Source organism: Lathamus discolor, chromosome 7, assembly GCF_037157495.1.
Source record: "Lathamus discolor isolate bLatDis1 chromosome 7, bLatDis1.hap1, whole genome shotgun sequence".
In the NCBI taxonomy this organism is placed as follows: Eukaryota; Metazoa; Chordata; class Aves; order Psittaciformes; family Psittacidae; genus Lathamus; species Lathamus discolor.
The window spans coordinates 14,524,766-14,547,629 of NC_088890.1; the positions used below are offsets into that span (position 1 = coordinate 14,524,766).

The 22,864-nt window shown below is 45.9% G+C and overlaps 2 protein-coding genes across 2 annotated transcripts in view; one reads left to right on the forward strand and one right to left on the reverse strand.

Moving 5' to 3' along the window:
* LOC136018442 (uncharacterized) overlaps positions 1-8,975 on the reverse strand; it is a 35,396-nt gene extending 26,421 nt beyond the window's left edge. Inside the window, exons 1-4 of the mRNA XM_065687651.1 lie at positions 8,960-8,975; positions 3,720-3,918; positions 1,945-2,078; positions 748-980 (exon numbers count right to left, since the gene is read on the reverse strand). Of these exons, the coding sequence (XP_065543723.1) occupies positions 748-980; positions 1,945-2,078; positions 3,720-3,918; positions 8,960-8,975 (582 nt within the window). The remainder of the gene's footprint in view (positions 1-747; positions 981-1,944; positions 2,079-3,719; positions 3,919-8,959) is intronic.
* Positions 8,976-11,571: 2,596 nt separating this feature from the next.
* LOC136018443 (2-epi-5-epi-valiolone synthase-like) lies at positions 11,572-17,872 on the forward strand. The gene is made up of 5 exons (XM_065687652.1): positions 11,572-11,756; positions 13,816-14,449; positions 15,987-16,220; positions 16,833-17,085; positions 17,772-17,872. The coding sequence occupies exons 1-5, from the start codon at positions 11,587-11,589 to the stop codon at positions 17,870-17,872; spliced, it is 1,392 nt and encodes a 463-aa protein (XP_065543724.1). The 5' UTR covers positions 11,572-11,586.
* The last annotated feature ends 4,992 nt before the right edge of the window (positions 17,873-22,864 follow it).

Here is a 22,864-nt window from a genome sequence, read left to right on the forward strand (position 1 = left end):
GATCAAATTGGTTTGCATTAATAATAGAAAGGCTATTTACGTAATGGACGTGGCACGGGCATCACCTGTTAGCGTGCTGGACCTCCAGCAACTTCATGGAGATGGGCAAACCGGAATTAAACATAAGACTCCTCTAGCTGCATGAAATCATAAGCTTTTCTCTTTCCTGGAACGAAGTCAGTAGGGAGAATGAAACAAATAGAGCTAACACATTTCCTTGTCTGAAGCTTATCACATTGCTCTGGAAGTGAGAAGCTTGGGGTCTAATTGCCCACAATGTTTTCAGTGGGGGAAAATGAGAGGTTGTGGTTGAATTACAAACTAACTTCTTCAGGACTTTCCTAATTCTTGTGAATACTGGGAGAAAGCTGTCCTCAAGAGCTGGCTCAGCAGGGCACAGATACATTCTTCCAGCTTGTTATACTTGGAATTAGAGACCCTGAAACAAAGCCGATGCACGTAAAGTAAACCTCTGCCACTGAAGCCTATCAACCCACACTTAAAGCTTTTGATTGCTCTGATCAAAAAGCTACAGTGTTTTAGTTAAAAAGGAAAAGAACTAGCTTGTGTGAAAGCTGTCCCATCACACCTTATCATGAATAAGAAATAACTATAATGCAAGACCATATTCACTTCTTTGCAAGTAAACTAAGGTCATTATTTTGCGTGCAGGAGATAGGACCTGCCTGAAACTCTTTAATCTGCTCTGTACAAAAGCTCCCAAACTTCCCTTCCAACTGACTTTACCTCCAAAGTGTCTGCAATTGGTCCCACTTGCATGCTTATCTTTTTGCCATCTGAGGAGTAATCAAATGCTTCTTGGCTGTTCACTCCAAGATACGGCACTTCAGCACATGCAAAGATCTTGCCATCATCTGGCAATTCTTCTGCGATAGCAAGGATACTGTAACCTTTAGGCTTGCCAATTAATAAAATCTTCCTGGCTCTGATCATATGAACAAGCATCCTAAAAATGTGGCCTATTGAAAGACAAGAATGAACATGTAAAAATAAAGCCATAGGAACTGCTGTACTTTGTTCACAATGAGAATTAGATGTACCTTATAAGTGATCATTTAAAAAATTATGTATATAATTTAACACACTTTAAAATAAGGGTTTAACAACAGAATCTGACACATTTTCATCTAAAATGCAGCTAAAACGACAACAGAATAAAGGGACTGGTTTTAAATGCAGAACCTTTATCATCAATGCTGCTATTGTTCAGGTGCTTGTTAAATAATGCTTGAAATATTGCATATTTTAACATTCCCCCTATATGAAAATGGCTTTAAGATGTCTCCATATTCTTTCTGGAACCCGGTAAAAAGAAAAAAATCACTACATTACCTTGCATTTGCTCTTAGAGTCATTATCCCTAGACAGCACCATCATTTAAGAAATTTATCATCAGTGGTGTCCTTCGAACAATGTATTAGTGTAATAGATTATAAGAGTACTTCACTGTGATGATATATTACTCAAAAGATGGGAACATCTGGGAAGAATGAATCTGGGAATAGATTTAGTGTAATAGGCTTTATATGGGGATACAAGCCTGGGTAGTGCTACTTGAAAAGGTATCGTGCCTTGCCACAGGCCACCTCAGCCACAAAAGCCCATGAATCCCTATCAGACACATCAAATCAGCAGGATTTTTCCCTTCCTTCCTCTTCTGGTGAGGGTGATGATCAATGTGCTGCCCACTGAGGGATGGGGCTGGCACTGTGAATTAAACCCTTCACAAACGTGTGCATGAGCACAAGGGCACAGGAGGTGGGGAACAAGGAAAATTCATGCAAAAGGAAGATCAAATCCTACGTGAAATTCTTATGTTTCTTTTTAAATAATTTTCCATGTTTTCTGTGCACCTCTATGCTATTCACCCTTTCCCCACTCAATACTGAGCAGAGGAGGATGAAGTTCACTGATGACCTTTACCCCAGTCCAGTGCAATTTTACCCTCTTGGTTGACCAACTTGCCATTCAAAGAGTCAAAGGCACGTTCTTCCCGCAGCTTAACTCTGGTTCCAGTTCCTTCAGCATTCCCTGGGCCATGGTCAGGTGAAGTTTTTCTAGGAAAAGAAGTAAATTTCAACATTATGACAAAACCCAAAATCTCAGTATCCTTTGTAAATCCAGCAGCCAAGAGGGAACACCTCCAAAAGGTCCATGTGTGCATGAACATGAGAAATTAAATTAGAAGCATCACAAATAACCCTAAATTACAGTCTGAAGAGGACCTCATTTGGCAAAAGGCTTGTCTCAGTGCTGGCAGCCCCTCCAGCCATGGGGATTGGGAAGAGCAAGGGGTTGAGGGACTGTAGGAGAGCATTCCCCACTGCTCAACCCCAAATCTTTCCCATTTCCAGTTGGTCTGACTGCTGGTTTGGAGTAAATGGCTCCAGCTACGCTGGCCAGGTTTTGTTCAGCTCTAGGGTGATATTTATTTTTTTTTTCAGGCAAAAAAAAGGAAAAAAAAGATTTCATTGCATATTACGAAAAGATGGAAAAATCTAAAATTTTTTTGCAAGACAAGAAAAAATTGGTTTTCCTCATAAACTGCTGAGAAAAGCAGGGTATCTCCAGGAGCTATTTCGCAGAAGCCAGGCTTGTGACAAAGTCTCTGGATGGGGTGAGATGCTACTTATTACAAAGAGGAGGGAACAGGCACCTGGAGGAAGTCCATAGCCTCCAGACAGATGAGATTACCTTATGTGAAGAAAGTAACTACCAGAAATAGCTGGTGATACTTCTGCAGGCCAGAATTCAGAGCCATTTCAGCTTTTTATTTCCATAGCTCGCCCCTAACTCCCCAGTAAAATGAGAAAGAATTCATAACCCGTGTCAGCCACACTCAGATAACCCAAGACTTAGAGAGCAGAACATTTCATATAACCTCTTTTCTGCCCCTCACAAATGCTTTAACAACTTTAATAAGATAATGTATAGCTATTATCATACAGCAAGTGTAAGTCAAACAACTATCAGCTATTATTTCGGCAACAGAACGAACGCTCAACGTTCCCGTAATCCACAGCCTGGAACAGTTTACACATTGTCAATTTTAGACAGAACTGGCTTTTTCCACATATCAAAATGTACACTGATAGATGGGAATTGTTCAGCAGACCCCACATGCCTGGGTAATATACTGTAGCTCAAGAAAAGAATAATGAGGGTATCAGTTGGACTTCTGAATTAATGATACCTTAAATTAGTTTAATTAATTAGTTTAGTTACTAGAGTCATTTAGTTAACAGATTAATTAATGTTTGTTGAGTGCTTGCAGATAAAAGCTACAAAAAGGCTGTTATTATAGGGTAGATTCAGAGGTGTGGGTTTTCTTCACTCTTTATTTATCCCAGCACCAGTTTGATCCAGGGGCTCATTCTCTGAGCGTGTCAGAGGGCACTGTACGGAGGTTGGATTGCTGATATTTTACAGGACGTGGCCACACTCAATAGACAATTGGTACCATATCTCACAAAACTGAGAGTTAGGACTCTTTGATCTCATCTCCTCTCCTCAAGGCCATAGGCACACACAGACACAAACACACATGTCTGTGCACTCTCTGCTATATGGATGCAGTTAACTCTCATTTTTCTTCCTTCCGCTGACCCCCTTTTATGGCATATTCTGAACAGAAAATCTAAGAACATATTCATACAATCACAGAAAAACCCCACAAGATGACCAAGGAGTATCCATACCTCTTTGAAGGTGCCATCGCATCCAGGTAGGGGTCTAGCCCAAGAGCAACATCAAGAGCTTTTTGTAAGTAACTCTTGAGCTGCTCAGGAACACGAGAGTCACTGAGGGCTATTTCTTTGGCTTTGAGAAGGTTCTCAGCAATGAGTCCAGTTGGGGTTTCTGAAATGGAAGATAAAAAGAAGGACAATGATCCTGTAGCTGCTCAAAGTGGCAGAAGAGGAATTTAGACTGCAAAAAGCAAGGGCTATTTTTTTTTTTCATACAAAATGCAGGTTTCTGAAGGACTATGAAAACAATCACAGAAAACTTTTCAAAATTAAATAAAAATACATTATACTTCTAATTCATTTTCTGTTGCAGGCATTTTCCTTTTTTCCCCTCCTACCTGATTTTTTTCTGAGAAGAAAGGACAAGAATGTTTCAAAACCATGAATTTTCACTTTTGAAGTTTTGAGACAATCACTGACCATCAAACAACTCCATATGAAGCCCACTCTTCCAGGTAGCTTTTTCCATGGAGAAAACAGGGTGTTTCTTAAACTGCTCTTGCAAAACCAGACAGATCTTCTCTGGCCAGGACATGGAGGCATAGGGTCTGGTTTTGTAAAAAGAAGGATCTCCACTACCCACGTGCCAATAGGGTGCATGAGTGCCCCCAAAACCTGTGCACCACTCTGTCTGTGCCACAGAGTCTGCAGAGCAGCCCGTGATGCTTGTGCCTAAAATACAACTACACCCATCCTAATGCAGCCAAACTGGAAAACACTCCAATAAAAACTACTGTGCCAAATCCATGATGGCATAAAATCAAAGATACTCTTCAGCTAATGATTTTAAGCAGGTGATGCAGCAAATCACCCTGGCAGGAATGCAGCCTCCTAACCCTTCTTCTGCCTTCAACCTGCCACAACAGCTCACAGTGGTGATGCACCATCCTGAACTCTCCGTTTCCCAGGTCACAGAAAACAACTACAATTGAACCCATCAGCATGGCAAATCTCCCAACAACTTCTCACAAGCCAGACCCTGCCACAGGCTGATTATTAGGTAAAAAGAAAGAGCCACGCACAGCACAACATGTTAGCATTTCAAAGGCTGTGCAAACATCTCCAGGGTCAAGATCACCCTGTCCTGGGTGCAAAGCCAGTCTTTCCCATGGCAATGTACTTGCCCTGAGACCCCAGAAAACCCATATGGCAACAACACAATGATGGACCTCGGCAAGCTATGGCGCCACAGAACAAGACATGGTTCAAGAACTGTGGTCCACTCCTCAAGTGTGAGAGAACATGATGGGTTATGAAAGCACTGGGGAGACCAGACTTCAAAGACACAGGGCAAGTAGGCTGCGAGTGTAACTGAGGTGGAGCAGATTGCCCCTGGCAGGATTTTATTCCCCACAAAAGAGGACATTCTTCCTCCTGAGGACTAGCCCGAACAAGTTCAGCAGCAGTGGGGTAAAGACTTGTCCATGTGGAACCGCTGTTGTTGCAGGCACCATGTCCCCATCCCAGGATGGGTTTCTGGTGAGGTCCTGAACACTAAGGAGGCATCCAACTGACCCAAAGCCTGCAGGTAGAGCTTTGGTATAAAGCCACTGAGGACATCAGAGTATCACCTCATACAGGCAACTCCCCCATAGCCCACCACCACTGAGAAAGACTGTAGGAATGCAAATGCAACTGGAGATGCATAAATGCCTCCGACTTCTCTGTTCTCCATTTCTTTCCTCTCTGCTTAAAACACCAGCTTGGATATATTCCCTAAACACTGGGTCTGATGGTGTTTTAACCCACTCTTGGTTAAAACCCATCGTCAACACAGGACGTGAGAAGACTCAAGTCTCCTCCTTGTGGAGACAACCACTTTGAGTGTCTCTTTCTACAACGCCCCCAGCACACCAAGATGGCCCCATCAGAAGAGCACCAGGGCTTCCAGGTGCTGGGGACCGCTCCTTCCCTTGGTACCAAGGGGCACCACATGAATAAACTCATGTCTCTGGGAATGGGGAAGGTCTAAACCTCCCCAGAGGTCTGTTTCTCAGAACAGCATTTCTCAGTTTTCTGGAGCTACTACAATGACAACTCTGTTGGCTTTTGAGACAACTTCGCTGGATTTCGTTATCCAGATTACAAAAAAATTATGAAAGCGGACAAGGAACATAAAACATATGTGCATTTTACATGGGATTTACAGACTTAGGGGTTACGTAAGCAGCATAATGCTCTTTGCAGTAGCCCAGTCAGATGCAGGAGGAAGGCAGACTGAGGCTGGCTATAGCAGCCTCTGGTTTACATTTCATGCCAATGTCTCGCCATAAGGCGCAGCTTATACCTCTTTCAGTAGTTTTATAATTAATTGCAGGAATAATGTTTATAAATAATGCAGGAATAACCACCCCTTTCCCAGATCATGTCAGTTTGTTGACCTCAGCCCAGCTACACGTGGTGTGAAGACACACTGTGTGTGTTTGCATGAGCAAGCATCTCCAGCTCCTGCTGTACAGCTGCAGGATCCTGGAGGCTGGGATCTGCTCATCCTCCCTGCCAAGCACTTGAGGCTTTTTGTTAATTTAAGGGGAAAAACGTGTTTATAATCCGTGTCGGATTTTAGTAATCATCATGTTATGCTTCTGAATGAGCAACAGACAAGATTCCGCTGGCATGCAAACCAGGAGGAAAACAAGATTTACCTCCAGCTGTTTTGTAACCTGTGTTATAACACCAGCATCAAGAAGTGCTACCAGGGAGGGAGAGCACGCAGCGCCTGCTAAGAGCAACTCCATCTCTAACATTACACAACCTCTTCAGGAAATGCTGCGCTTTTTGCAGCCTGATGATGCTTTGCACCAACAGCAGAGGTCAGAATTGGCTTCATTTATGCAAGCACCAGACAAGTTGGAGCAGAGCTCATGGCTGGCTGTGGGCCGGCCAGGCTGTGCTCAAGGCTCTGATCACTAAGGTGAGAGGAAATTTATGTAACTACTGTCTTTTCATGTTCCTGCAGGAAATAGGATTTATTTCAGTGCATAGTTCTGCACAACCCCAGCGAAGTTTCTGGACTATATTAAGCACTAAACTAGATCACCTGGTTGCTTCCCTATGGCCCTATCTATGCACAGACAAGTCTTTCCTTTTCCCATCTACTTGTGCATTATCTTTTCCATACATACAAGGGGGAAAAACAACAAGAAAAGAAAAGAAAGGAAGAAACAATGCCAGTAAAACCAAAAGAGAGCTCACCCAAGGAAGGAAAACGCTGCTAAGTGAGAAGCTGAGGAGTTCAAGTCCCACTATGAAAGAGTATGAAAGGATTGCTCTAAGCCTCCAGCAGCTTCTTGAAACGAGCCCCAGTTGCCAGCAAGATGGTTCCCAGCGTCTTCCTTGGTAGATGCCGAGGCAGTCAGCCTGTTTTACAGCTAAGCTGAATAGCAGTTTGCAGCTTCTACTGATTCTGAAATCGTGCGCTTGTGGTTCATACTGATTGTCAGGAGGCAGAATTGCAGGTGGGGGCAAAGTTGTATGTGGGGACACCAGAGTGGGGACACCATGGAGGGACATGCTGCTCCACAAGTGAAATTAAACTCTGAGGTTTGGGCTTAGATGGCACCTTTTTGAGTGGCGGAGCTCAGCCAGGAAAGCCGACAACAGGGTCCAATTTGTAGGGTGCTGCCCAGGGAATGGCACAGAGGCAGTCTGCATTTGGCAAAATCAAAGCAAAGATACCACATCGAAACATGCAGGACCAGATCTTCGGTTCTCATTTTAGGGCTTTTTGTTCCCATTTCACCTTCCAGCCTCTAGATCAATATTGCAACCCCAGAAGAGCTTCTGTTTCCAGCCAGGGCAGAGCACTGATCCTGATACACTCAAACACCGGGCTGCCAGACAGCTCTATGCTCCGGTACCGAGTGTTCGGGCAGGAGATGCTCAGTGCTAACCCAATCTGATAAAATCATCCCGAACAGTTCCAGCCATCTCATTCACCAAGGCACCTCAGGCACTGATAACAGCTTATCACAACACACCACTTTGTTTTAGCCTGCAAATACACCTCAGCTGTTGCATTATACCAGGCCACCCTGTTTATGGAAGCTACAATACAATGCTCAAGCTATGTCTTTACCCACCAGAACCCTGCACACAAAATTGCAGCCTCTTAGTAGACCCTATGATACTCTTTGACCCAAACACATTAAACACAGCTGTGATGTATGCCCACCATATGGATGGAGCGGTAGCAGGATGTGGTTGTGGCACATCTGGGGTTGCTCGGTGGCTCCAAACCCACCACCCATGAGCCCAGGCAGGGCCATGCACTGGGGCACAGACTTGTCATAGCCCACAAGAGGGAAAAAGCCAGGCAGTGTGGGCCAAACCCAGCTGCCTGGCTATTAAACATTGTAGAGCATCCTGAGCAGAGCCGAAGTAGCTGAGGTGGGGAAGCTGCTGCTCATGGGAGGAACCAGGGTGCTAAACTCTACCTGAACTTCAGGTGAAGGCAAGGAAAACATGCACAGACTGGTGCATTTTCTATGGACTCTACCGCTGGAAAAGCAGTAGAAAAGCTGGATGCTGCCCTGCTTGCACTGGGGAGGCTCTGGAGTCACTGGCAGGCAGCATGCAAAGCACACCTTTGTTTTAATACACACTAAAAGACAGTGCATGAGGAAGGGGTAAGTTGTACACACGGAAAAGCCCAAGGCAGTCAAGGGGAGTCTTTGGCAGATCCAGTGGGTTTTACATGAGGCTGTGAGAGAACGAAGTCTCTCCGCTCAGAGCAGCCTGTATTCCCACCCTCAGCTGTTGATTTCAGAAAAGGGACACGAAAGGCAGCAAATATCTCGTGTGTGCCACGCCAGGCACACAGGGCTGGCATTGAAAGCACCGAGGCAAGCTTAAAGCTAAAGAAAAATCAGTTATAAAACAAGCATCCCAATCCATCAGAAATCAGTCACAGCCAAAGCTCTCTTGGTACTGCGAGTGCCCACCTTCCCATCCATTGATTTCCCCTGGGAGCATCCTTCTCCCTCCACTTCAGATTCCTGCAGACACATCTCACCAGCTCAGCCTCAAACCCCTCTCCACATTAAACCCTTCCTCTGCTCCTTTCTGCCAAGCCACAGAGCCTGCAGGTGACATCTCTGCAGGTACTGGGTGACCCAGGACTGCGGCATCACAGGGTCCCCTCCTGTCACCCCATCTGTCTTGGAGCTCCCCACCCCGCACAGGGAGTTTACCTGCGGGATTGTGCATGTTGCTTCTTGTCCTCCAGCCGCAGAGGGTGCTGCTGTGGCTTTGCTGCCCTGGGTTTGCTGCCCTGCAGAGCAGCACGTCGGCGCCCAGTGTCAGTCGAGGGGATGGGCTTCACCCACAACCACCCGAGCAGAGGATGCTCAGGGAGGATGGCCCCAGGCTGGGGCTGCACCCATTCCAGCTGCACCAGCCTGCCCCCACCCAGAGCACACCAGCAGGTGAGATCCAACCCCACCTCACATGAAAAGAGACAAAAGACTCTCAGTGCCTTCGCTTTACGTAAGAGCAATGCACACATCCTGACCCCAGGAAGCTGCTGGGTCTCAAGGAGGTAATCAGCAGTTTCATAACCTTCTGGTTACATAGACACGTGCCCCAGCCAAAGCATCAGGTATGAGGCCAAAAAGTCCCAGGACTTTGAACCCCAGATTACCTACAAGTGGTCCATAATTATGAGATCAGCATCTCCCGGCACAGTTGAACATTGGAGATGCTCTGGGTCTAGCTCAGAGGCCAGATCTCTGCATGGGTAGGGGGAGGTTGTATCACACAGGTACCAGTTGACCTGCACCCCTAGAAAGGGTCCCGGGAATGCACTGGCTGGAGGAAGCATCAGGAGAAAAAAGTGGGAACAATCAAAGTATTTGAAAGCCTAAGCTGGCCTGCAGCAGAGTTGGAGCAGAAAAGGCTGGTGAAGAATTAAAGCTAAGTAACTGAAGAGCATGTGATGGACCCAAGGTCAGCCAGCCATCTCCTCTTCACACAGAAGAAATGCAAACTGAAGTTAATGAGGAAACATGGACTACCCCATAGCCAGAGGAGCATCTTTCACCTCTGGGATATATCACCCTGGGCTTCTTCAGTCAAGGACCAGCCCCAGGTACCTGCAAAGCATGGCTGGAGTCCATGGGTGGGCAGAGGAGGTGAACAAGCTGTGAGGAGCAGGTCTTTGCTTCAAGGCTCTTGGCATCCATTCTACACAACCAATGATACAAGGACGTGGCAGGTCTTGGCCATGGCAAGCAAATGGACGTTGGAAAGTCACTTTGTAAATGTCTAGAATGAAATTCAAGACATTTCAGTGCCCCCAGAATAGAACAGGAAAGTATAAATGGAAAATAAGTAAATGCACAGGGCAAAAGATTGAAAGAAAAGCAAATAAAGTAAGTCCCAGTGCTCAGTGGCTTGCTATTAATCAGAACAAATAAACAAGGCAAAGAGGACAGACCTCCTTGAATGCATAAGATTATTCCATCTTATGAGTTAGTAAACAAACTGCATTAGACCTGTAGTCCCTGCAGAAAGTGATCCAAATTGTGTTTGGATTGGGAGTTAAAAATTCAGACCAGAATTTCATAAACTGGCTAAGGGCTTTAGTAAGCCATCTAATCCACCCTCCACTAGCATTGGAGGCGATTTTGGGCAAGTTCTTTCTATTCCAGTGACTCTATTTTCCTCTTCTGTAAAATGGAGGTAACAGCCTGCCCTCTTTGCAATCCAGAGATGAAGGCAGCAGTGAGAACTAGATGTTAGGAATTATTATCCTTCCTGAAGCAAGGCTACATTGCTTTAAAGTTTATGCTTATAGCTCTTTCCCAAAATCATTTTGAGGTAAAGGGAGGTTCCTAAGTGAGTTTGGCTGTAGTTACATCTTCAGTGCAATGAAGCGGTCTTGTCCGATGGGCTCTTGAAGAACCACTTTTTCCAGCTTCTGCTTTTACGTCTAGTTTTGTTTTTCTTCATCTACGTTTCCAGATAGCTTTTAGAAACATGGCCAAGAAGATGGTGAAGACTGGTTTGTACCTCTAGGCACTGCTGGTGAAATCTCCCCTGTGCTCAGCACACAGAGCTGGATGCCAAGGGAATGTTTGGTGTGGCAAGCTGAGCCCAGGGCCCTCTGAAAGCCCCAGCTGGAAGATGCACTGTGCATCCCTTGGTCACTCCACCACACCATTGCTTCCTAGAGAAGGAGAATTCATCCCTCTGGCGGACTCCACCCCCCCAGAACCAAGGTGCCTTTGGGGCAGGGAGATGGGGTCTCAAAACTCAGCTCATGCCCCAAAGAGCTGTTCTATTTGTTTTTATAACCATAAAGCTAAAAATGACATCAAATAAAGAAAAATCAGTTCCCTGACTCAAGAGAATGCCAGGAATGCAAGCTCAAAAGAGGTTTAACCAGATGGTATCAACCCCTGCCCCATGCTCCTGCCTCACCTCACAGGAGAGGGTTAAAGCTGCAGCCAGACCAGAGGCTTCACACAGCAAAGTGGAGAACGTTGTGGTGAATCACACACATTGCCTTTCATAACTTTAGATTTGCTGTAGGGCATCATGTTGGAAGCTAATGTATGCACTCTACTGTACTTCTTATGCATTATAAAATCAGTCGCTTATACAACCCCATCCTGGTACCTGCACGTGTCTTCAAAAGCTCCTGCCATCCCTAACATGTATCCTGCATTAGGTAAGCTTAGTTTTGTAATTAGTTTCCTCCACGGAGACAAGACCTCCCCTCCCAACACCTGATCACCTGCAGCCTTTAAAGGGACCTCAAAGCCACCCGCCAAGTTACAGGAGATCTCTTGACAGGGAGATTTGACCTTCTGGAAGCATGCCGGTGTCCAAAGAGGCCTTTGCTACAGCAGCCCTGGCCACCATGCCACGGGAGCCCCGGCAAACAGACTTCCAACTGGTGCGAGTCAAGAGCACGTGGTGCCGGATCAAGAAAGGAGAAGCCCTTTCTGGCTGCGAGGACAAGGTAACTCTCTCCGAAGCAAAAATGTAAGTATTGGAGCCCGTGTTGGTCATGAGCAGCTAGGCAGACTGTGTGGTCTCTCCCTGGTGGGATGCATCTCAGATGAAAGAACCTTAAACCCACCTAAAACCATGGGAGAGTGGGCTTCAAAATGCAGCATGGTGGCACAGGTATTCGCTGTTCTTGGCATGACATAGCGGAGTTACAGAGGGACTTTTACCAACAGCCTCAAATTTTATAGATGGGAAGTTTACTTTAAACTTGTGGAAACCTCGGGCAGGGATTTCTGAATGCTGCACTTGGACTCTATTCCCTCCTATATGTACATGAAATCTTTGTGTGCAAAGGTCCATGCAGAGGCATGGGAGAGAGATTCATGTATAGAGATGGCTGCAGATAAAGGAAATGCATAGATGGGAAAAATAAACACAGTAGGTCACTGACAGGAGGAAAACCCATACATAACACATCTCTCAAAGTCACCTAATGCTGCTTCAGACAGAGGAGAGACACAAATTTTCCCCAGGGATGCGTACAGCTCTTTGCTGATATTACTTCTTTCCAGTGAATTATCCTTTAATTACAGGATACTCCTTGTCATGAGCACATGGAGCCCCATTTTGATGCGTCTTCCTTAATACAGCTACTTTTTTCATGACAGTTTTCTAGCATTTCTCATACTCAGGTTTTAATGTCACAAGTCTAACCCTTTACTCAGGCAGGTTGGAAGGATCTTCACCAGTGCTGGCAATGGGCTGTGGGTGCCCACGAGCATTGCTCAGAGGGAGCTGCAGCAGACCCAAAGGCAGTCTGCTGGACATCGGTCAGTAGCAGAATGAGCCTAAGGCCTAGGTTGCAATGGATGTTAGTTGAGCCAAGTGGCATCCGAATCTGATTCCACCAACTAATATTCAAAATCATCCTGTCTCTTAGAAGGGTAACATACCAGAGATGGGTGCATAAGCAGTTAAAGCAGGGCTAAAAGGTGTATGTTTGGTGCATTAAAATGGATGCAATGATGCTTTTTCTAATACTGCATTTTAAAAGCCCAGAAGACATTTTCTGGGAGATATAAATCCTCACTGTTTTTCTTTAACACTTTGAAGTTTGACTTAGAGGCAATTTGGTAAAGAAAGCAGAGAAGCATCTATTTGGACCTGTAAGAGAAATTTCAGTCATGTGGAAAGAGATCGGGCATGTAGGGAAATCTGATTATCCAATGAGCCATCTGCTCATTCAAAACACAAAACAAAGGTTCACAGAAACTGTCAGGTTTTACCCAAACGCAGCTCAAGAAGAGGTCTTAAAATAGATTTTGCAGTTTCTTTCTCTCTTTTTTTGTTTCTCTTTCTTGATTCCAAACAAACTAAAACAGCCACTTGTTTTCCCCTTGCTCCCCCTATCCCACAGAAGTAAAAAGTGAGTCATAGGGCTTTGCTCTTCACTGTTTTAAGATACTACGTGTTGGCTTTGTAGGCTTTAGTCTATCCTTTAAAACAGCAGTAAGGAAATCTTTCCCAACCCTCAAATCACTATTTTCCCATCTGGGATAAATTTCTATCATAACTCTGTCAAGGTAAAGAGACCCAGGGCTCCATTTGGAGCACTGCAGAAGCACTATTCGGTAAGGAGGTGTGTGGCTGTGTGTAGAGAGACAGGAATAAATTGACTCTTATCACCCACATATATTGGGCAAAAGATGTTTCCTCCATAAATACTTTGGAAAATTTTGGCAATCTTTTCCCCGCTCACATTTCGGAAGCTGAAATGATTGGTCTGGGGTTTTCTGCTGAGGTTTTCAACTCCCAGCCTGAATAACATGCTCCAGCCCTATCTGATCATTACCACATAGAAATTCACACATTTGACTGTTCACTAAGACATGGGAGGTTTCTCCAGCACTAAAGCAGTTGAGTCCTGACACTCAGGAGAGCCATCCCACCCTCACAGCCCCACATTTTGCAGTGCACAGGCAGAAGACTCCACATTCCCCACCTCCCAGCTACATCCTTAAATTAGTTCAGACACGCAAAGTACAAAAGAAGAACACACTGATTTCAAGCCATGTTTTCTGACCCTTGCCAGAGGTGAATGCATCTCCGAAGGTGGGATTTCCTGGACAATTGAAGCTCCAATCTATTTTTGCTACAAAGTGGTAGAAACATACAATATACTGGATCCCGCTAACACTACTCTGCTCTGGGGTCACATTACTGACCCAAAGCAACTAGAGCTAGCCACTAGTGGCAATAAGAGGCTGAGGCGATTTATTGTCATAGATGAAGTCGTTGATGAACTTTATGGCTCCAAAGTCAGAGAATACTTTGAAGAGAATAATGTTCAGCACAAAATCCTTGCCTTGCCTACCACTGAGGAAACAAAATCCATGGACTTGGTCTTGAACATCTTACAAGAAGTCCAGAACTTCAGCATTGACAGGCGAACCGAGCCCATCATTGCCATTGGAGGAGGCGTCTGCCTGGACATCGTAGGACTGGCCGCATCGCTCTATAGAAGACGTACCCCTTACATTCGGGTCCCAACCACTCTCCTCTCGTACGTTGATGCCAGTGTGGGGGCAAAGACCGGGGTGAATTTTCTGCAGTGTAAGAACAAGCTTGGGGGCTACACCCCCCCTGTAGCCAGTTTCCTGGATAGATCCTTCATCCAGAGCATTCCCCGGCGACACATCTCCAACGGCCTTGGTGAAATATTAAAGGTACGTAATTTTGCAACAGCAGTTTTTCAAAGCTGAAATCGTAGAACGATAGTTTGGGTTGGAAGGGATTTTTAAAGGTCATCTAGTCCAACCTACCCCCCCCCCCGCAACAGGCAGGGACATCTTCAACTAGATCAGATTGCTCCCAGCCCCGTCCAACATGATGTTCAGTATTTCCAGGGATGAGTCATCTAACGCTTCTCTGGGCAACTGTTCCAGTGTTTCACCATGCTCATCATAAACAGTTCTTCCTTATATCTAGTCTGAATCTACTCTCTTTTAGTTTAAACCATGACCCCTTGTCCACAACAGGCCCTACTAAGAATATCTGTTCCCATCTTTCTCATAAATCCCTTTTAAGTATCAGAAGGCCACAATGCTGGTAAAATGTCCATCAGCATTCATGGCATTGTATAAACCATCTTATAGAAACAAAGATGGGCCATTAGGATGCATGGGGACTTGTAACTCTCATTGAGCATATATATATTTTTACAGCTGCTAAACTTGTTAGAACTTCCCTTACACACAGTGCCTGGTACTAACCCTGCGGAGTAAACCCCAGCACTCAAGGCCAGACACAGACACAGCACAACCAGGGAAACAAAGCATCTTCCCGTTGAGGCTGATCTGTACCACTCAAATGAACTGCTGGCAGAGAACCTGAGGCTCATTATACTGGGTATTAATAATAATCTGCCAGGTCATTTGCACCTACCTCGCTGGCTATGTCGAGTGTGGTCAATCCATCTACCATGAGACAAAGTCTACATCTAAAATTACCTGGAAAGTGCACAGTAAATAGTTTTATGCCTGAAGAGTTCTGAAAACTTTTGATAGAGCAAACGTTGAGGCTGTTAAAGTGTATTAGAGATGAGTTCATCAGTAGCATTTTTCAGTGCTTGCACAGTGGGAACTCCCCAGGACACCTGGAGGTTTCTGGCAGTCACTGGGAAAGCCACAGGTTACCATTCCCCACTACAAGACAGGGCTAATGCCTGAGTCAGAGGGAGAAAAATTACACACTTGTAACAACAAAAGCGCTTCTGAACCCTCGGAGTCTCTATACTGCAATGCTTTCCCACCTTCCCCTGCCAAAGAGCAATCCCAAGTGCTCCCATCATCTCTGCAATTTCACCAGAGCCCCAGTGGTCATTTCCATGCCACCTTTTGCACACATCTTCACTTACTATAGCTGACAAGATGTGTAACGTCACCAGGTCACATTCCCTAGGGACCTGTTGAATATTCCCCAAATAAACACATGCTAACCAGGAACTGTGTCTACAGAAATACTTTTTCAGGTTGCAGAGGTAGAAATTGCCCATGTACCAAGTGCTCAGGTACTGGAGGGTTGGAAATAGATGATGTTTAAGGTCACTTCCAACCCAAATCATTCCATGATTCTATGATTTTGTTGCTAGTGTATACTATGATAATGTGATATTACAGTTCAATTTATTGAAACACATTTTCAACAGCACATACAGGGATCACATAGTTATCTTTTAATTACCTCTCCCGTTCTTTGTCCTAGATGGCACTCATGAAACACAAAGGGCTGTTTGACTTGCTCAAAAGACATGGAAAATACCTGCTGGACACCAAGTTCCAGTCCTGCAGCGGCTGTGCTGACCACGGGGACGCAGCACTGCAGACTACCAGGATTGCCATTGAAACCATGTTAGAAGAGCTGGCTCCCAACCTCTGGGAGGACGACCTGGACAGACTGGTTGATTTTGGTCACCTTATAAGCCCGGAGCTGGAAATGGTGAGTGACAGATTTTATATTGCAACATCCACTGAGCAAAAACATTTAAAATAAAAAGGAAATGAAAAGGTTTTCAGTGAGCAGCGTGAAAACTTTGTGGAAACGTAGCTAAACTCCAGGTTTGTGCATGCTACCTCACATCACCCAATGCACCCAGCCTGGTCCTATTGGATAAAGAGACCCATGCCCCATTTCCCCCACACTTCCACCTGTGTTTCCTATTCAGACCACGGGCCAGTTATTGCTTCTTACCAGACACTTAACCAAAGCACAAAGACAACCATAAATTGCCACTAAGGAATGAAGGGGGAAGATTAGACCTTAGGCAAGATTCAGAGCTATTCCCTCCGTCCCATGGTGCTCTTTATCAGTGATTTGAATCGGAGGAAAATTAGATCCTGGATCCCTATGGGAGATTTTACATGTAATTAATCACATATAAACCAGATCATCCTCTGCAGCCCATAAATAACAAGATGCTAACATCCAACAAACCTGTACTGCTGCGAGTTGAATGTCAATTTTCAGGAGTACTTTTAGAAAGAAAAGAACTACGTATTTACTATTTGCCAACCCAGACCTTTCCTCCCACACGCCTATGCTCCATTCCAGAGGGTTTTGCCAGCACTGATGCATGGAGAAGCTGTGAACATCGACATGGCATTCATGACATATGTTGCCCACACACGCGGGCTCATCACCGCCGAGGAGAAGGAGCAGATCATCCAGTGCATGAGGGGCCTGGAGCTGCCCGTGTGGCACAGGGGCTGCAGCTGGCCCCTCATCCAGACAGCCCTCATGGAGCGCCTGAAACACAGCGGGGGACAGCCCCGGATGCCTCTCCCCACCGGCCTCGGTGTAGCAGGTACTGCAATGAGGGACATCACGGGGAGCCAGGAACGGGTGCTTGGGGGGCAATGGGCATCCAGCACAGTGACATGCTGGAAAACATGCCCTTAGCTCTGCAGTTGTACATTCCTACTTTTACTTGTGCTTTCCTTAACATCTCAATACACCCACTGAGAGACAGGATCTTTCTCCTGTGTGTAACCACTCAGTTAAGGACTGAGTGTAATTAATTGCAGTACGATCAACCAATTCACTTTACAAAAGTGTTTGCAAATGGACAGTCTAAAAGCAGTGCTCTGGCAGACAAACCAGCAATGTCATAAGGGAAAAACAATTCCTCTGTGATACTTGAGAGTATTTGTTAAATAATCCTTAGCAAAAGGAATTCAACATATTAGTGTGCCTAGAAATAATACTTGAAAACTAGATGGTATCTGTCAATAGCTAGGATTAAACACTCATAAGATTTAGAAGTAAAACCCAAAACAACCAACCGCTGACATACAAGCGGTGCATGGGACCAGGCTGTGCTCTTACATCGGTATCCATTCAGGCTATTTCCATGAAGCTCAGTCCCTACACACTCACAAGAAAACAGACTCTCACAAACTATTTGGAGCTACTCTTCCCCATAACATGTTAGCATGGAAAAGCAGGAAAAGCTTCTCTGATGTGCTCTTAACGACAAGTCTTGTTTCACAGAGATATTTAATGACACTAGTGAAGAGACCCTGGAAAAAGCATACAAGCTGTGGATCAGGGACTGCAAGACGGAGCTGGAAGAAAAGCCGGCTGCTCTCTGAGACCTGTGATCCTGAGCGGATGGTCCTGCCCCACACGTGAAGTTGTTCATGTTGTAAGTTAGTGGGCAGGATTACACCCCAGAGCTGCGTGGAACAAGAAGATATAGGTATTATTTCACCTGATTTATGTCTTTCAGTTACTCTATTTAAAATGAACTCATTAGTGCTCAAGAAGTGGTGGCTCAGACATGAAACCACCAAGTGCCCATAGCATAGTTCATAGCAAACTGTCTCCTTTGAGGTAGTGAGCAGGATTTATTCATTCACTCAGTTAATCCAACCTGGGCCTGACAGGGCTTTGCTGTCACACCAGTGCTTGTTGTTGGGCCCCTGAAGCCAGGAGGTGTATGTGACTCATATAGCGTGTAAAAAGAAGTGGGGCATCTCCATGGCACCATGAAAAGTCTCCATGCTATAGAAAATATTTGAAGTGGGTTATGTCCTTCACTGGTTTTGGCATTCTGAGCTGTTCTTGTTTTTCGGCTCACTGAAACTAGCTAAAAAAGTAACTCAGGAGCCAGCCTTTGCTCCTGGTGTAAGGGAATGACACACTTGGATTATAGGCGCAGCTCAGAAGTTATCACTGCTGTTGAAGCACAGTGGGAGCTGTATCTTGATAGCATGATAGCCGTGTGTCTTAGGACTCTTTAAGACACTGAAGACATGCTGGCAAGACTTATCTTGCTGCCAAAAAGTATAGCGGTGGTTTTACTGCACACCCCTTGCAAGTGGTGTAACAAATAGAGTGGGATTTGCATTGGTGTTGCCTATGAACAAAGCTGAGCTACCAGGCTATGGCACAGAACCCCTTGAGCATCCCTATGGAGCATGTGCCGTGGGTCTCCTCATACCTGCCTGGGGCTGCTTCCCCATTGTGGTGCTTTCTGGGTAGATAAGGTGAGCTGTGGAAAGCCAAGAGAAAGAGGACTCCAAGTGAGTTCATCATCTTCCAGCAGCCTTGGTGCCACGTCTCAGGGTGCTGACACTCACAGCAGACTGTACATCAGATGCTAGCTGAAAAGCGTAAAGGCAATGCCATCCTTCTCCCTGGAGGATAAATCAAAGGGATCACAATCAGCAAACAACCTTTGAATTATTTACAGCATTATTTTTTCCCCTTATGCCGTACCTGTTTGTGCTGCTGTGCTGCCTTCTGTTCTGCTGAACTAACAAAAGCTATTAAAACTGGAAAACTTCTAAACTAATGATTCCATCTCACACACTCACTGTGTGCCTGTGGACATTTGCATGAGCTCGAGAGGCAGACACTGGGGGGATGAGGAATAGAGCTGACATAATAAATCCCTTTTCCTCTTTAGCCCGGAGAAGATGTGCCTAAAGATACACAAAAATACTTCCTCATCCCTTCTTCAGAGCCACTCGTAGCTCTAGCTTTAGAATGGGTTTTCACACAGATGGTCCCACCTTACCACACAGAGCTTGCATAGTGCCCTCGCAGCAAACAATAAAAGCACATCCTCAGAGCCACATCTTCCCATAGAAATAATCCCTTAATGCCCCGAGTTAAGTAACCCAGTGGCTGAGGATATAAATGATACTCTGTCCTGTTCTCACACCATCAAACGGGTTCATTCAGCCAGTTCCAGACAGCAGGAGGGGAAAGCATCGCTACCACTCAGAGGGAAGCCGTCTGCACCGTCAGCCTTTCACTGGACAGGAGGGACAGTGCGATGGGGGCCTGAGCTTTTTAGGAGTGTGAGGAAGCCCCAAGGACAGCAATGCTGAGAGCCTCCAGCTGGGGAGCTGCTTGTCCTCTGCCTTATCTGGTGCTGGCCGCCTCATGAATACGATCTAGGACTGGAGACCTGTAGCTTCAGTGCTCCTCTCCTGGAGTTTATAGGGATCACCTAGGTACACTCGCAAGTGGTTTGCATCCTCTCCAGCAGTTGGATGGGCCATTTGCAACAATAAGATAACCTAGAAATGAATGAGGTGCAGGAAATGGTCAAGGCCAGGTTGGACAGGGCTTTGCGTAAGCTGGTACAGTGGAAGGTGTCCCTGCCTGTGGTGAGTGATGGAACTGGATGGGCTCTAAGGTCCCTCCCAAACCATTCTAGGATTATGAGCTACCCAACAGTCATTGTCCTTCAGTGCTGCAGCCCCCCTCCTGCCTACCCACATGGAGGAGGTACCAAACAAACATCAACTTGAGTTGCCTATTTTAAATGTCCAGAGAGAGACGCTCAGAATCCCAAAGGCATTTAGCACTCCAGTCCCATGGAAAGCCAAGCAGGAGCTTGGCGGGGTCCAGCCAGACTGAGCCCAGAAGAGTCCCAAACCACACATACACATTAAAAGCCCAGCATCTAGGACTGATGTGCTCTCGGTGACAGTGATGTGGTCACCTGCTGCTCCCACACGTTGGCTTTGCCTCCATCTTCAGGAGCCAGTGTGTGTGCGTCTAACAACACACCAAAGGAGCTGGGAGCACAACTAAGACTGAAAAGTGAACACATGATTCCTACTTTGTACCCTCCCCTTCTGCTCCGGGTGACAGAACACTACCAACCCCTGACGTGCTTGGTTGCTTAGGAGCAGCCAGCCACATTTTTAATTATATACTAAAATATGCTAAAGAACATTAAACGGCTGTGTGACTAATACGTGGATATCAAGAAAGGCATGTGACAGCAGCTAAATTGCTTCAGTGTCTGATAAAGAGTGGCCCTGCCAGGCTTGTCATCGGAAGATCAAGGGAAGGAGGTGGAAATTATTATTAATAAAACAGTGACTTTTTAAAATACACCTTATTGTTTGCAGCACATTTTTGTTAATGTCTAGCACGAATTTAGTTCTTTTCCATTTATTCAGCTTTAATTCCTGCTTTTTCAAACAGAACTATTATCATTAGACCTAAAATGCTTATTTTCTTATTACCTCCAACCCCATATTACTCCAAAATAGAAAAGTAGGAAGCCATACAGGACAAAGCTAGGCTCTCCTCAGCACAAGTTCTTCATAGATTTGTTTGATCAAAAGTACTTTAGTGGTCAGAGAACACAAATTACTTTGTTACTTACAAGTTCTGAAGTAATTTCTTTTGCAACAACCTGCTCCAGGAACTGCTTTTCAGCATGGAAAAAGAAGAACAAAAGAGGAAGAATATGAGCTCTAATACTTTCAGTAAGATCCCTTCCAATGCAAACCATTCTGTGGTAATAAAGGAGTATCTAAGCAGTTACTGTTCACATGGCCAGTCAAAAGCATTCAGTGTGGCCAATGTAAAACGTGAAGCAGGCCAGAGACCTCGAAGGCACTGAAAGGTTTGACTGAATGTGTTTGAAGTGGCTAAACAAACAGCACTGACCGTAACAGAACTGCTCTGCTCCTCCTGCGATGCGACACGGCCTCAACCTTTCCGCGCTTGTCTGCCTGGAGCCGGCACCCCCAGTACAAATTGCACACCGTGTCCACAGAAACAGCTTGTGAAGGGCAGTGTTAAACCGCGGCTCGCCTCAGAGCAAGGCGAGCTCAGTGCCTGTGCCGGGATGGAGCTACCGCGGTGCCGCAGGGAACGCCACCGGCCAGTGACGCCGAGACCCTCACCCTCAGCGGGGGCAGCCTGCCCACGTTAAAGCCGCGCAGCAGGGAGGATGCAGCCCCACAAGAGTGTGCTGTTCCCTGCTTTTTTAATTGGTGTCTAACTGTGGCTGCTATCAAAGGCAGAAAGGAGGAAAACCAGTGGGAGCTGGGACTGCTGGAGAGGCACTGCTGAATGGTGGGAGGGCAAGGAAAGGCTTTGAGAGAGACTGGAGCACCCAGGCTCTGTGCCCCATCTACCAAACCCTGCTCAGAGCCCAGGGCACATTCAGGGACCCAGTACAACTTTACCAGCACCCGCCTTACTCCCATAGGATAAGCACCACGCTCAGATGATGGATTTTGCGCTACAGCCAGGCACTTGCCTTCCTTCCCAAAGGATTGCAGCTGCCCAGCCTACCAGTGGCTATAGAGGGGTGACCACTGACAGGCTGTGCCCAGCTCCCAAAGCCTCTGACAGGGGGTCCTGCCCTCAGCAGATAAATTGGGCATTGAGGATTTCTCCCATAGCTCCTTGAGACAGAATCCACAATATGCAACCTTGTACATCAACCCCATGATGATCCCTATAAATACATTAAAAGAGAAATCAATGTTTAGATGTTTTGCATGCCCTGGCTTGTCCTACTCACTTAGCAGCCTTCCCATTGCCTCACACAGCTCTTGGGCCAGCATTAATATAGAGGCCTGTCACAAGAAACACCATTTCCCTTTATGACCATAGAGCACAAAGATGCCTCAGCCCCAGAAAGCACAGGGATGGGGTAGAAGAGTGACAGCACAAGGGGCAGGGAGCTGCCTTGTCTTCCTTCAGACATGCATCTGTCCATGTTCATCACTGACAGAGCTGAATCCTTCTCAGCCTTTGCAACCTTTGAATTCTTTGCAACCTAGATGAGAAAGTTGTAACAAGGAAGAAGCTGCAGCCTCAGGCCGCGGTGGAGATCAACATGAGCTGCTGTGAAGAGAGTCACCCACACAAACCTGGCTAAAAATTAAGCAGTTTCAGGGCAGGGTGCACTTTGGCTCACAGGCAAAGACAACAGTGATGGTCAGTGCATGTGCATTTAACCGGTCTTGTAAGTCTAGTATGTCAGAATGGGGTTGTATAATCAGCTGGTTTTATAACACGTAATAAGTACAAGAGGTGCATACATTAACTTCCAACATGACGCCCTACCGCAAATTTAAAGTCATGAAAGGCAATCTGTGTGATTCTCCACAACTTCAGGAACCCCGTTTGCTGCGTGGAGCCTCTGATCTGGCTGTGGCTCTAACCCTGTGGCCGTGCAATCCCCATCTCCTTCCTGTCATCGGGAGCTCCCAGGCTCCCAGCTGCACCTTCTCATAAGGCAGGCACAATGCAGGGATATGGTGACACTGTCATCGGTGTGACAGGGTCCTGCTGTGCTGCCTTACCATGCAGTTGAG